This window comes from Lynx rufus, unplaced genomic scaffold, assembly GCF_022079265.1.
Source record: "Lynx rufus isolate CCGP_SWC_20201006 ecotype Redwood Valley unplaced genomic scaffold, mLynRuf1.p SCAF_2, whole genome shotgun sequence".
Taxonomy (NCBI): Eukaryota; Metazoa; Chordata; class Mammalia; order Carnivora; family Felidae; genus Lynx; species Lynx rufus.
The window spans coordinates 67,985,582-68,000,347 of record NW_025814834.1 but is presented as its reverse complement, the minus strand read 5'-3'; the positions used below and the strand labels follow the sequence as shown (position 1 = coordinate 68,000,347).

Genomic DNA, 14,766 nt, shown 5'->3' with positions numbered 1-14,766 from the left:
AGATTACTTAACATGGGATCATCAACTGGTCAAAGACCAGAGGGTGAGAATCAAAAGAAATGGCTTTTGGTGAGGCCACTGGAAGCACAGTCTAGAATGTTGAGAGACAGACTATTAGAAAGACAATGTAGGCCTCTTCAGGATCCAAGCACAAGGAAGTTTACTGGAAGAGAATGGATGAGGTCATTTGGAATAAAGATTTGTGAGCAGGGGCTACGATTTATTTCTACACAAAGAAAAAGACAGACATCGGTAACTACTCAAAAGTATAATAATTTACACCCTTGTAGTATAGTTCTATGATAATTAAAATTTTAAAACAATCCTAAAAGTGCTATGTTTTAAATGACTTACTATGAAGAAATGCAGAGGAGTTACAGCCACAAAATGCAGTCTTTGGGGACACTGACTTTGCCTCTGCTTATCTCACTTGGTTTCAATCTCTGCTTCTTGTTCATGCCCGGGCAGGCCATCGCCTTCACATTCCCACATCTTTGAATGTGGTTCCTCTTGCCTGACTAAGGCACACCCACACAGATGTTAATCCTGAACCCAAAAATCACCTCTTCTGTAACACTTCACCCAATTACCTAGCAGTTACTTTGCAAAACTTTGTAGCAAATGATTTTATCATTTGAAAAAATAACTATCCTCCTGATTCATAAGGTGAGATTTTTTTTACCACAGACATTAGATAAGAAAATCTTTGGGGCGCATGGGTGGCGCAGTCGGTTAAGCGTCCGACTTCAGCCAGGTCACGATCTCGCGGTCCGTGAGTTCGAGCCCCGCGTCAGGCTCTGGGCTGATGGCTCGGAGCCTGGAGCCTGTTTCCGATTCTGTGTCTCCCTCTCTCTCTGCCCCTCCCCCGTTCATGCTCTGTCTCTCTCTGTCCCAAAATAAATAAAAAAAAGTTGAAAAAAAAAAAATTAAAAAAAAAAAAAAGAAAATCTTTATAGAAATAAGAAGACAGCTGAATAGATGATTTTCTAAAGAGCTACTGAATTTAAGCATTTTTTGCTTCATTTCTACCCTGATTTCTATTTACATTCTAAAGGCATTTAGTTTATAAATTACAATTAAAAACTATGGTTAAAATTTTTAAAGTTAAGAAAGCATAGAAATGTTTATTAGTTGGTTGGGAAGTGTTAATTTACCTAACCATTGAGTTTACTAAACTTCCAAGGGGAAATAAAACCCTTCAAGTAGATATAGGAAAACTTCTCAGTGTCTCATATATCTCAACAGAAAATTTGCTCTCAAGGTTACTTAAATCGTTCGTCTGATTACAAGCAACAAAATATACAGTCTCATGTTCAATCCCCTTTGCTTAAAACTTCATTTACAGTCCACATGAATAAAGCAAGGAACGTACGTATTTTATAGCTATGAAAAGTAGTTTGCAGGAAAACCACATATTGCAGGAAAATGTGGGAGTGAACAGAAGCAAAGACACACCTAGAACACTGCTTTGAACATAAAGAGTATAGAAAAGAACTGAAATATATTCTCTATAAAAAGACACTTTTTAATTTTTATTTTTTTAACTATAAAGTGTCTATCTACCAAAAAAGTATCAGGAATTCCCCAAGAGAATCCCAGAGTCAGGTCAAGAAGATACATCTAGTTACAAACCCATGAATGCCACATAAAGGTCTTGTTGCTATTTAAAAAAAAAAAAAAAAGGTTCAAAAATAAGTATTTGCATTCCCAATACATGCATTCAGCAAGCGCCTCTGGTTGGGCCTTAGTTAGTCAGGACTTTAAAGTTTATGGATGATTTATTTGCTTGAATATGAAAGCTACTTAAAATTGACACATTTATTCTTTACAGCATCACAGAACTGTACATAATCTCTTCCCAGGGCCAATGTTACTAATAACATGTTATTCATCTTATCACATATTAGTAACTTAGTGACCTTAGTAGATGAGGTGGAAAAGGACAAGTAAGAGGAAAAATAGATGGCCCCCTGCCCCATCCTAAAAACACAAAACAAAACAAAATTACGCACCTTATCTGTTTCATCCACACTCAAGGATTTCACTACACAAGAAGCTGGCCTCTCCTGGATGTGAGCAAGGTCCTGCGGGGCGCTCTGAGACCCTGGCATTGGAGGCAGTGGAGCCCGCCTCTTCTTGGGCGCATCCGATGGCAGCGTGTTTGAAATGTATGGTTTGGAAATGGTATTGGACCTAGTAAAAGCCGGGCGATGCTTACTTACTAGAGGAGTTGCAGGAGCACTTGCAGTCTGACAAAGAATGAAAAGGCAAAATCTATAGGTAATTTCAAGATAAAAAGCACATGCAATTAAAAAACAGATGAGAAGAATCTTAGAAAACATTACATAAGAAAATTTTTACCTGTTCCCGCTTTTTCTTACTGCGTTGAAAAAAGCTGAAAAAACCTTTATTGTCTTTCTCCTTCATAATGTCTAGGTTTTGTGATATTTGGCAGGATTCTAAAATAGAAGAGAAGGCTCTTACTTTTGTACATGGAGTTGTATATGTTCACCTCCAAGTTTTCCCTTGAAAAGCTTATCAAGTGATAAAAGCTACTAATTATGATTGACTATGAACCATGCACTCTGCTTATTCAATTCTCAAAGCAACATGTAAATTTAGTATTATTGTTCCTATTCTAGAGCAGAGCAATCTGAAGATTAGAGAAACAAACATACATAATTGGGACCAACAATCAAGAAATGACAGAGCTAGGACATAAACTCAATTCTTTGTGACTCAGAGTCTGTGTTCTATGCACAATTACCAACATCTCAGAAGTAAAATGGACACTTTGAATTAAATGAGATATGAAGCTGTTATCATACAGTTTGAATTTTTATTTTATCTCAGAGCTAAACAGTTATGAAATACTGTATTCTCCAAAACATGATTCATTAGTACTTTATTAAGTGTTTCGAAACATTATTTCTTTAATCTGATGGTTCTCAATGAAGGGGCAAGTTTCCCCACTCCCGTCGTCCCCCAAGAACACTGGATAATGTCTGGGGACAATTTTAGTTGTCACAACTGAGGTAGGGCAGGAGAACGTGCTACCAGCATCTACTGGGTAGAGGCCAGTGATGCTGAGCACACTACAATGCACAGGACAGCCCCCCAACAATAAAGCGTTATCCGGGCCCAAATGTCAATAGAGCCAAAATTAAGAAACCACATTTTAATCAGAATGGTAAATGTCCACCCTCATGATTGCATATTAACATGCCATTTTTCCAAAAAGTATTTCCTAATGTCAACTAAAAAGGTCTACAAACAATGACAAATCTAGTAGTGCTGAGGAACCCTGGCCCAGATAGTCTCTAAATACCATTTCCCACTAAAAGAGGACCACAACTGCATACAAATGGTTGATTCTTTGTGATATCAAGGATTGTAAACATTAGTCTGGAATATCTAGTCATAGTGGACAGAAAGAAATCAGAGTCAAAGGGGGTCATTTTAAAAGGGTACAGGAACCAATCTGACATGGTTTTTACTGACCAAAGTCAGGACAACTTGGGCATCATACGAATAACTCAATAAATTGAAACATTTTGCATACGTTTAATTCCATGCATTTATAATGATACTGAAGAAAATAACATCCTCGCTGTTTACCTTTGGGTACTGCTAAGGAACCAGTCTGTTATGTTAAAAACTGATGAAGGAAAAGAGTCACACTTTTTTTCATGCCTCTTCTGAATGAATTCTACCCAGGTAGACAAGCTGATATGGGGAAATTTGCTGTTTCAGAAATATCTCAATTAATAACTAAAGGAATATTTGCAGATTATGATTATTTTCCAACTCCTAATCAAGATTTAAGCAATGATTATTGATGGCTAACATCAAAAATGGTTAACTTGCAGGGCACCTGTCTGGCTTAGTCGGTAGAGCATGCAACTCTTGATATTGTGGTCCTGAGTTTGAGTCCCACATTGGGTGCAGAGACAACATACATACATACATGTGACTCGCTATTACGTGGCTGCTGATGAAAGTACATAATACCACCTATGAAGTATTCTTGCTGAAAATATCTCACCCAAATCTGATCAAGTCTCTAGGTTTAATAGTCAATGTACAGGAAATAGAGATGACCAAGACGCATGTTTAATTGCACCAGAGGATGCAATCAGCAAAATTCTGAATGTGGGAAACTCAAGAAAACAGAAGACCCGTTTTCTTCAACAAATGACTTGCAAATTAAAAAAAAAGAGAGAGAGAGAAAAACATGGAATGGGGAATCCGTCAGTTTTAAAAAACATTTCTACTAAGGAGCACATATGTATTTTATGGTAAATCACAATATAATTTCAGTGACATTTGAGACAAAGTACTATATATTGAAATGGTCTAAACCACGACTTAGAGGTAAATGTATAGTCTTAAATACATTTAAATCTTAAATACATACCTCTTTCTTAGGACTAAATGCATAGTCTTTTTATTTAAAAGATATGTTTAAGGGGGCACCTGGGTGGTTCAGTCGGTTGAGTGTCCAAGTTCGGCTCAGGTCATGCATGATTTCATGGTTAGTGGTTCGAGCCCCACGTCAGGCTCAGGGCACACAGATTCCTTGTCTCCTTCAGATTCCGTGTCTCCCTCTCTCTCTGCCCCCCCCCCCCCACTTACACTCTCTCTCTCCCCCAAAATAAACATTAAAAAAATAAAAAAAAATAAAAAAGATGTTTAAAAATAAATTATGACAAAATAGGGGCCACTCCGAGAAAGCAGACATAGTTAATGACAATAAATATATTAATCCAATATGCCTCAATAACACATTAAAGGAGAACTATATTTCTCAAATGAAAACTTCATAAATCTGATGCTTGAAACATTAAGTAAGTAGTATGCTCTGTACAATGAGTTTACTGACAATACTAATAATGAGTGGATAGCACTTTACGGTTACAGATTTTTCACATGCCTAATTTCTTTCCTATAACAATCCAGTGAGGTAGGTATCACAAATTATCATTCTGAGCCCTTTTTCTAAGTTAGAGAATGTAAAGAAAAGGAAGCAGAATCTAGTATCTATTCAAAGATATGTATAATACCTTTGACTTTTCCTTTTTTTTTTTTTTTTAGAAATGCTATTTCATCTTAAGATAGACTTTTCTGCTAATTGAATGTAGACATACAATTAAATTGAGGTGGAACAGTAGATAGAAAATTCACATGGTGGTACAGTGCAATCAATATAACCAAATTATTTCTTAAAGCAATTTCTAGGCACTTTGCCATTCTCCATACTACTTAACCTAAGTCTTCACTTACAGCTCTATGGAAGAGATCACCACGAGTCAGAGTTAAACACTAAGAAACACAAGGGCTTCAGCTTACTTAGAAAAACAACTCAAAAACACTGTAGTTTCCTGTTTCCAGAAGAGAGACTCTAAATAACTGCATACAAAGTTCTAAGACTTCTGATAATATCAGACAAAATTAGCAGGCAGAGGCATTTAGAGCATTTCTGTTGATCTTGTGGATTGTGACACTGTAAAATGAGCTTTCTTAATTTTCCTAGTCCAATCTCTTAAGGTTAAATTCACAACTTTTAATACCCTGAATAAACCACATATTTTCTGGGCTTGGAAGGGATATCACAAACCAATGCATTAAACACCTCCAAAATGAGGCAACAAGACTATGGAATTTGCTTTGGGTTGTGTATGTAGAGAATGGCTAAGGTAGAAGCGAAAGCTATGTTTAAGTACTAGGATGTTGCTACTGGAAAAAAGCCCATTTTTTCCCCAATCTATTATCATAGAAGTGGAAGGTGAGATCCCAACAGATAAAAAGCTATTCACCCTATCAACTTGCTAAATGAGTTTGACAGCTAATGCAGTTTCAGAATTTAAATGCCTATCCCCTGATTATTAGCCAATGTATGCTTTATGATCATAACAATTTTCAGCTCCTTTGATTAGTGTAGTCTTTATGATAGCCACTAATAACAAAGAATCACAACATTACTTATATAGACTAATTCTTGGGACTGAGAGGCTTACTGTGCTATAGGAAAATTGAAAGTGGTAAAGAAAGAACATTCCAATAACACATAATGTTTCTTAAGTTTCTTTTATTAAGTTTCTTATTTTTTGTAATACGTTTATTAGGTTTCTTTTTTTTTTTCAGTAGAGTGGTAATTATTATAGTAATAAATTATCTGAGTCTATCCTTTTTTAATGGAGGAAAAAGGCTTCCAGACTTTATTATTATAGGCTAATTTTTAATAAAGTTTCCCTCTATGAAAGTAATACATTCCCATTATAAAATTCTGCACTATAAAGAAAAGGTTGAAAAAAATTACCCATAGCCCTACCAAAAGGTAACCAGTATTAAAATTTTTTATGTACTTCATTTCAGAAATTGCATGTAAAAATTTTTTTACATACTGTATTAAACTCATTTAAATGCTTTAAAAGCTAATTTTAGCATAAGTATTTTCCATGTTATTATAAAATATTCACAATTTAACACTGCAAAAATTTTCAATAATGAATATACCCTGGTTATAATGTAAATAATCTGAGATCCTTTCTTGGTACCACTAAACTATCACCAATTGAACTTAATAAATAAACCAGAAAAATCGTTTTTTCTTATATGAGAGTCAAAAATATGTTTCTCACATTCTTAGGATGATATTAATTTTTAAGCAGTTATTGAAATGTAATTATTATATTAATTTCAGAAATCAAAGGTTGTGGGGGGTTCTTAATTTTCAGGAAATGAGAGCCAAAAGTTTTCTTACAGAATGTACACATTAGTAATGTTAAGAAAACAGGTAAATTAGAAGCTTATTTTTAATTTATCCAATAAAAATAGAGATTTCATGTTATAATTTTTTTCTACTGATTCATATGTCTTACCTTGTAAAGATGACTTATTGGAGGCAGTAACAGAAGTGGCTACAGAAGGAGGGGGTAAAAGAGGGTAAATTGACTGTAAAGATGATGTTTGTTCAAGTATAAAACACCACTGAGTTGAAATAGCTGTCTATGGATTATATAAATCCACAATTTGAGGATGAAATTTGAAGTGCTCCATGCACAGGGGATGTAAGTAATCATCCTTCACTAAACTTTTATTTCCTGTGAAACACATGTTGAATAAATAAGCTTGCATTTATCTATTAGCATAGAAACCAACATAACCTAAGATCTCCAAATTTTAATACGTTAAATTATTTCTACAGATTAACACTGCCAGTTATTTTTATTCAGAAAAGTTTTGGAGTTAGATTTTTTATAAGCCAGTTGATTTTGGGAGAACCTAGAAAAAAAATCTTTCCAGAAACTTATAAATTTGAATGATAATTAAGACTCAGGCAAAACCATGGTGAGTCTACAGTAATTCACACTTGATTAAAACAACAATGAATTTAAATGTAAATTTTTATTTTCTGTTTAAATCTCAAAGCCACAAAGAATTAAGTTAAATCCCACCAAAAACTATTCATAGGTTGATGAAAAAGTGTAAAATGTGAATCACAAAGAAGAAAGATAAGTTTTTGTTCTAATTTCAAAAAATGAAATCAAGTTAAATTTTATTACATTTTCTCTTATTACCAATGACATGTATTGACCTCTATTTACAGGATCCATGAACTTGTCTTTATGAACTTCAGAAACTCTATTCACAAACACAATACATGCGCTTACATGAACCTCCTGTCAAGTGTATAAAACAAAGAGTCTTCCTTACCTCTGCTGACATCCATGGCATATAATTCTCTTAGTCCCAGGTCATTAAGAGATTTTGTCAAATCAAGGGGCTCCTGAGATTGATAATCCTTCAACAACAGTGTATGCAGTGGATCAAACTCACATTTGCTGCATATAATGGGGGCAAGTTCTTGAAGTGGTGCATGTGGGCTAACTCTCACTATTGTCTTCTGCGTTTTCTTAAAATTGATCACGACTCTCACAGTTTTCTGAAACACAGAATAAATCCATAGTTATTACCATAATTTATTTACTAAAACATTCCACAATGATATCTATAATAAAGAGATAATCTACAATTATATAGTCTTACAATAAACAGTAATTTTCTATTTTGGTGTAAAATTGTTTTTTTTGTCCTGAAGCATATTCTTAAAAATAATTTGTTTATTAAATAACCTAGATTAAATTCATAGCCCTTGAAAGGTATAAGTTGGTTTTACATTCAAGAGGGAACATAAAATACTATTGATCTTTTGTTTTGTTCCCTAACATGTTTATAAGTGAGCAAACACCCATAACAATAAAGAGTTGCACATGTTCTATTTTATGTTTCAACTGAAGAATATTTATCTAGTGGTTTGCCAGTTGTTTGGATGAAAAACGTGGTATTTGGGTTAAAATATAGAATTTTGTACTTCTCTATTGGAAATAAGATAAATGAGATAATCCATATAAAAAGCTTAGCATAGGTCTGGCACATAAATTATCAACAAATAAACATTAGCTATTGTGATTACCTGTTGTCACTATTATTTGACAATTTAGATATCTAGTTTAATTAAAATTATTGAAGAGATTCTAAACATATCATTTTAATGTACTGAATTTATTCCTGTATATAAATGGAATTCAGAAACATGTTACCATGCTAAATCTACAGTTTGTAGATTCTCAAAGCTTAACATGTATTCATTAAACTATAACACAATGTATAATCCCATGCTATAGCACAAATATTTCCACCTAGATACATACGTATCTAGATGGAAAATAGTCCAATGTCCTAATTAATTCTTAATGTTAATATTTTATATAATACAAATGTTTTAATACTGTAAAGGAATTCTTAAATTTTTAATAAAAAGCTACATAACAATATGAAGAAAATGTGAGAATATATACACTCAAGTCATATGTAAATAAACTGAATTTAATATATAGACTTTTATATATTCCCCGAAGTTAAAATGGTTGATGTTCCTAATGAAAAAATAGTTCTTGAAACTCAAAAAATTCTATCCCTACTGCTTACAGAAACAGAACAATTTTGTAAACAAAGAATTGTTAGAATCATCATGGTTAAAAATTTTTGGGAGCAAAAAAAATTCTGCTTAAAATCCATATAATACAGAAAACTGAGTCATTATATAGCTCAAATTAACAATTTAGAATAAGTAAAACCACCACTTACCAAGTACAGAGAAGCCAAAAAATATTTTAATTCTTAAATAAATTTTCATTAAAAGATTCTAAAACCTTCCTCTTTTTGAAAAAGTTAGTTAAAATGTAGATAATTTATAATTGTCAGATTCTGATATGGTCCTAGAGATCACCTTAGAGCATCTAAAATCTAAAGTATTCCTCAAATTCTAGTTAATCCAAAGATCAATAACTAAATGAATCCTAAACAAAGTGGCCTAGGCAAACAAGATAGCCATGCTCACATCAAATTTAAACAGGAAGTCCATTTTTATTTCATTTGAAATAAATACAACCTTCAGTTAATGACTGAAAAATCAATTTAGTATTTTTGCCAGAAGACATCAAAATCTACAGTGATGTTCTTACCTCTGGTATTATAGGTGTAGGTTTTTTCTTATCCAAAACTTTTGGCTTTAAAATGACTTTCTCCACCTCCAACATTCCTATTGGTGTGTTTGGCTTAAATTTAATGGGGTTATTTTCAGCTGACTGCAGATCAATTGTGTAACTTGATGGGTTTAAGTGATACTGTGCACAGAGGAATATCAACAAGTCCATCATAGGTTTACTGTAAAACAAAAATAATACCGATCTCATAAGTCCATAAAACAATTTCATTAAATGTTAAAGTTATTATTATCCCTAGCATTTTTCTTAGGGCCTTGTTTTCAATAGATAAAACAAGGCTATAAAAGAGTATGTGTGAGGGGCGCCTGGGTGGCGCAGTCGGTTAAGCGTCCGACTTCAGCCAGGTCACGATCTCGCGGTCTGTGAGTTCGAGCCCCGCGTCGGGCTCTGGGCTGATGGCTCGGAGCCTGGAGCCTGTTTCCGATTCTGTGTCTCCCTTTCTCTCTGCCCCTCCCCCGTTCATGCTCTGTCTCTCTCTGTCCCAAAAATAAATAAACGTTGAAAAAAAAAAAATTAAAAAAAAAAAAAAAGAGTATGTGTGAAAGGAACTTAAAAATCTAACTGCAAGATTTTTTCCCTCCACTGCAGGAGGTGTGTACCTGGAGGAGGTGTATACCTGCAGGAAGTGTATGCTTGGACTCCAAGCATCTCTCTAAGATATTTAAGTGGACAAAATTATAATAGTTAAAAAAATCCTGATTAATATTCAAGAGAGCTTGGGTCCTAGTGCTGGTTTAAAAATTACGTATATTTTTTATCTGCTAAGTTGTCATTGTATTATACATTTTAAGAGAAGAGAAGTCCTTTCCTTACCCAAGAGTACCTTGCTAGATGCTCCTTCACAATATTATTTTGAATACCAGCAGTCTTTTGCTTATGAACTGGTTGTGCTCCAAAGAGCTCATAAAAACGAAGCATTAGGAACCACAACCACCCCAGGGTGCCTGGCTGTCTCAGTGAGTAAGCATGTGACTACTGATTTGGGGTCATGACTTCAAGCCCCATGTTGCACAAAGAGCTTACTAAGGAAGGAAGGAAGGAAGGAAGGAAGGAAAGAAGGAAGGAAAGAAGGAAGGAAAGAAGCAAGGAAAGAAGGAGGGAGGGAGGGAAGGAATGAACGAAGGATGGAAGACAGGACGGAAGGAAGGAAGGACGGACCACTACCACCACCCTTTGGGCTTTAGAAAGCACAATGAGTATCTACATGAAGAAGCTCACAAAATTCTAAAGAAGTGTATAGTACAGATTTCTTAATTCATTCAAATAATATTTAATATATTCTAAGCCCTGGAGACACAATACAAGTGTTAACAGTATATCTGCTCTCACAGATCTACACTACTAAATAGACTAGACAAAGTGTCAGCAAACTATAGTCTGCAGGTCAAAGTGGGCCCATAGACAATTTTGTAAATAAAATTTTATTGGAACACAACCATGCTCACTTGTTTACATAATATCTAGGGCTGCTTGTGTGTTACAAAGGCAGATTTGAGTTGATGTTATAGAAACAGATGGCCCACAAAGCCTAACATATTTCCTACCTGGCCCTTGACAGAAAAATGTTATGGGCACTTGTGCTGAAACAATTAGAAAGTAACCACGTAAATGCATAATTTCAAATGGTGATTAAGTGTTACATATTACTGGTAATATAAAACCTGCTTCTATAGGAAACTGCACATCCAATTTGACAGCAAAGACACCTCCCAAGTTTTTGCCTCCCTTACCACAGTCTCCGGTTGTTAACACAGATTGTGTTTCCATTCACACCAACAATAGAACAATGTGGTCTCTGAGTCTTTCTTAATTAGCAGCCCTCAAGGAAAGAATACTGAAGATCTTTTGTATTATGTGATTTCCTCAAATGTCTGGATGATCTTAAGCGGTTAGTTCATATTGAAGACTGAGGCACCAAAACACTCTGTAAAGGCCTATTTTCATGGATTAGGTATAGGTTGATGGGCTTCATTTGATGGTAATTAGGTGGCCAATTATTTTTTTTTTCCATGGGGAAATATAAATGTCAATAAAAAATTCTCCAATTTCTTGACTAGATATGAACCTGGGTACTGGCTTTCAAGAACTTGACAGGGAAATGAGGCTAGGAGTCTCACCATTCAGTCTGACATTTTAAATTTTGTACTTCTGTTTTCATATGCACCTCATCTCCACTCTCCTTCAGTTTTTCCACAGAGGCAGTCTCCTCCTGGAAGAGGGTTAGTTGTCTGCAATGTGTGGTCTTGAGGTTAAACATTTTACATAGATTCTCAAACTGTCGCCTGTGTTCATTCCCCTACCTCACCCTTACCTCCTGTGGCTATTGCCCAATCGTTCACATCCCTTTTCCTTTCCCATATACAAGTAGCACCCCACTATACATATATAAAGAAAATGAATAAAAACTCTAAGTCCCTCCATAAATTAAAAAAAAAAAATGTTCTCTGGAATATGTTTCAGTCCTTAAAATATGTTCCCTAGGCCTTTATTAGATGATTCCACAATAATAAACTTAGGAATTTTATGTCCTCTTGAGCTATCTAATATATATAGAATATATAAATATATATTCCATATATAAATTTGTCTATAATTGCCCAAATTTTGGCAATGAGTAGGATATATTAAATTTCATCCACAGGAAGACTAGCATAATGGTATTATTCAAGTTTATTTCTTGGTAACATACTACTATCTTGAGAGCAATTTAATGCTACATACCTATTCTTGACTTGGAAACGGTATCTCCTTTCCCTGATAGTAAATAAAGTTAAAAAGGATCAGGTAATGTCTAGGTAAATACAATATAATTCCAGTAAAGCTGGGAGAGAAACGAAATTTCACATTCAACCAAAATGGAGAGCTGTCCACTACTGTCTATGAATAAATGATCATATGTTCAGATTATATTTCTCTCTGTATATATAAATGTGCCATGTAACAAACGCAAAAACACTGAAGCTTATACTTTAAACATTTTTTTACTTCTTAAATGTACAGTTCTTTAGAATCTCTTCCAGAAATATGCAAAAGTTAACAAGATAAAAATATTTATTAGTGCCACCATTTTCATCCTCCTATGTACAAAAATATAAACATTTAAGGAAAACTATATTTTCCATTTTTAAAAGGTAAGAATTTAATACTTTTTATATACACTTATTTAACCTTGCTAATATGACTTAATAAAGTATTGTATTTTTATCTGTGACATTAGTTTTCTAATTTAATAAATGAAGCACATAATGGGCCAAGAATATTATAATAATGGCCTATTCCCTCAGTTTGGTCATCTACAATCTTTGCACACTATATCAGATTTCATGGCAAAAAGGCTGCATGCTAACTAGATCTATGTCATGACTTTTAAACTGAACACTGCCTAAATATTTTCTAATAAAAATGTCTTTGAAAGGCAACTAAAAATCTCAGAACTTCTTTATCACTATTCTCTCATTCTAGAATTCCATTTAATTCTTTATTCAAGAATTCCAGGAGCCAATTTTGTCTTGAAAATATTCCTATTTCCAGACGGATAAAAATGCAACAGACCAGAAAGTTCTATAACAGATGCAAATGCAGAAGGGAATTTAAGACTGCATATGATAATGGTATTCCAAATTTGGGGGGAAAGAACTGAATTTTCAACAAATGGTATTTGGGAAAAAAGACTAGCCATCTGATTAAAAAAAAAAAAAGTTATATACCCGTTTTATGCCTTACACTAAAGTAAATGCCACGTGGACCAGATATATAAATATGGGGATATTACTCTGGGCGAGGGGAGGTGACAGAAAAGAAATCCATCTCCATGTAGCTTATGTTCTAGATCAGTACTGTTCAACTGTTCTCCAACATGGAAATTTTCTACATCTCTGCTGTCCAATACAGTGACCACTCACCCATACGCGGCTAGTAGGTGCTTGAAATACACTGACACAGTGGGCTAACAAACTAAAATTTTCATTTAAACTCAGCTTAAATAACCACAGGTAGTGGGTGGCCACTGTATGGGCCACAGTAGTTCTGGTACGTCGGTTCTTAAAGTGTCATGCCTGGGCCAGCAGCATCAGTATTTCTAGGACCTTGTTAGAAACACAAATTCTCAAGCCCCAGTCCAGATTAGTGAATCAGAAACTCTGGAAGTGTGTGCTTTGACAAACACCCCAGCCAATTCTCCTGCATATGATAGTTTCCGAACCAGCAATCTAAAGAGGCTAAAGAAACAAGGAGAATATACAGTATAACAGATAATAATAAATGTTATGATGAAAAATAAGATAACAAAGGAGGTTAGGAAATGTTCTAAATGAAAAAAAAAGAAAAAAAAGAAAAAAAAAAGACATTAGAACAGAGACCTGAATGGAATGGGCTATCTGGGGAAAGAAAATTCCAGGCAGAGTTAGACAAGCTGCAAAGGCCTGGGGGCAATAGTGTGCTCCACAAGTTTAAGGAAAAACAGAAAGCAGTGTGCTGGGGTGAACAAGGTAGACTGAAATCAGAGTGACTTGGGACTTTACCAAGTGAGAAAAAACCACTGGAGTTCTGAGGAGTGATGAGGTCTACTTTACATCTAAACGGATTATATGCTAATTGTTGTATTCACAATAGCCTGGGGAAGCAGTTACAAAGCCACTGCAAAAATTTAGGGGGAGATGGTGGCTTGGACTAGTCAGATTTCAGATATATTTTGTAAAGTGTTGACAGGATTAAAGCCGATGCCAGACCAAAAGGGTTAGAAGACACAAGAGACAGAAAAACGAGTTAAGCAGTAGAAAGAGGCCAGGATTGCAGGAACACTAGAACGTGGGAGGGTTGCTAAAAGGACCCAACAGGAGGCCTAAATTGCTAATTTAAATGATTTGCTATATGATACATTAAGGTCCTGGTAGCTTCCAGGAACATGTTAAATCAAGAAAAGAAAGGAAATTTCAAAAGGTAGAAACATTAAAAAAAAAAAAAAATCCAAAAATAAGATATATAGTCAGAGCCAGGGGAGAAGGCTCCAAGAACATTAACCCTTGGGAATCCATAATAATATTATGAAGGGAATTGAACTTTCCACAAGATCTAGGACAAGGGTTCAGGCCAATCTTATCTTGATCTGAAGGAGAAGGATGGGCTCAAGATGTTATGTGGGTTCCACTTATACCTAGATATGCACTCCTTTCTTGCAAGACCCTCTCTTAGCAATGTT

The 14,766-nt window shown here is 34.7% G+C and overlaps 1 protein-coding gene across 1 annotated transcript in view; it reads right to left on the bottom strand.

The window, feature by feature from the left end:
• The window catches only part of COBLL1 (cordon-bleu WH2 repeat protein like 1), a 97,645-nt gene that overhangs the window by 42,000 nt on the left and 40,879 nt on the right, over positions 1–14,766 (bottom strand). The window contains exons 3-7 of the mRNA XM_047082253.1: positions 9,528–9,729; positions 7,717–7,945; positions 6,882–6,920; positions 2,362–2,459; positions 2,013–2,249 (exon numbers count right to left, since the gene is read on the bottom strand). Of these exons, the coding sequence (XP_046938209.1) occupies positions 2,013–2,249; positions 2,362–2,459; positions 6,882–6,920; positions 7,717–7,945; positions 9,528–9,729 (805 nt within the window). The remainder of the gene's footprint in view (positions 1–2,012; positions 2,250–2,361; positions 2,460–6,881; positions 6,921–7,716; positions 7,946–9,527; positions 9,730–14,766) is intronic.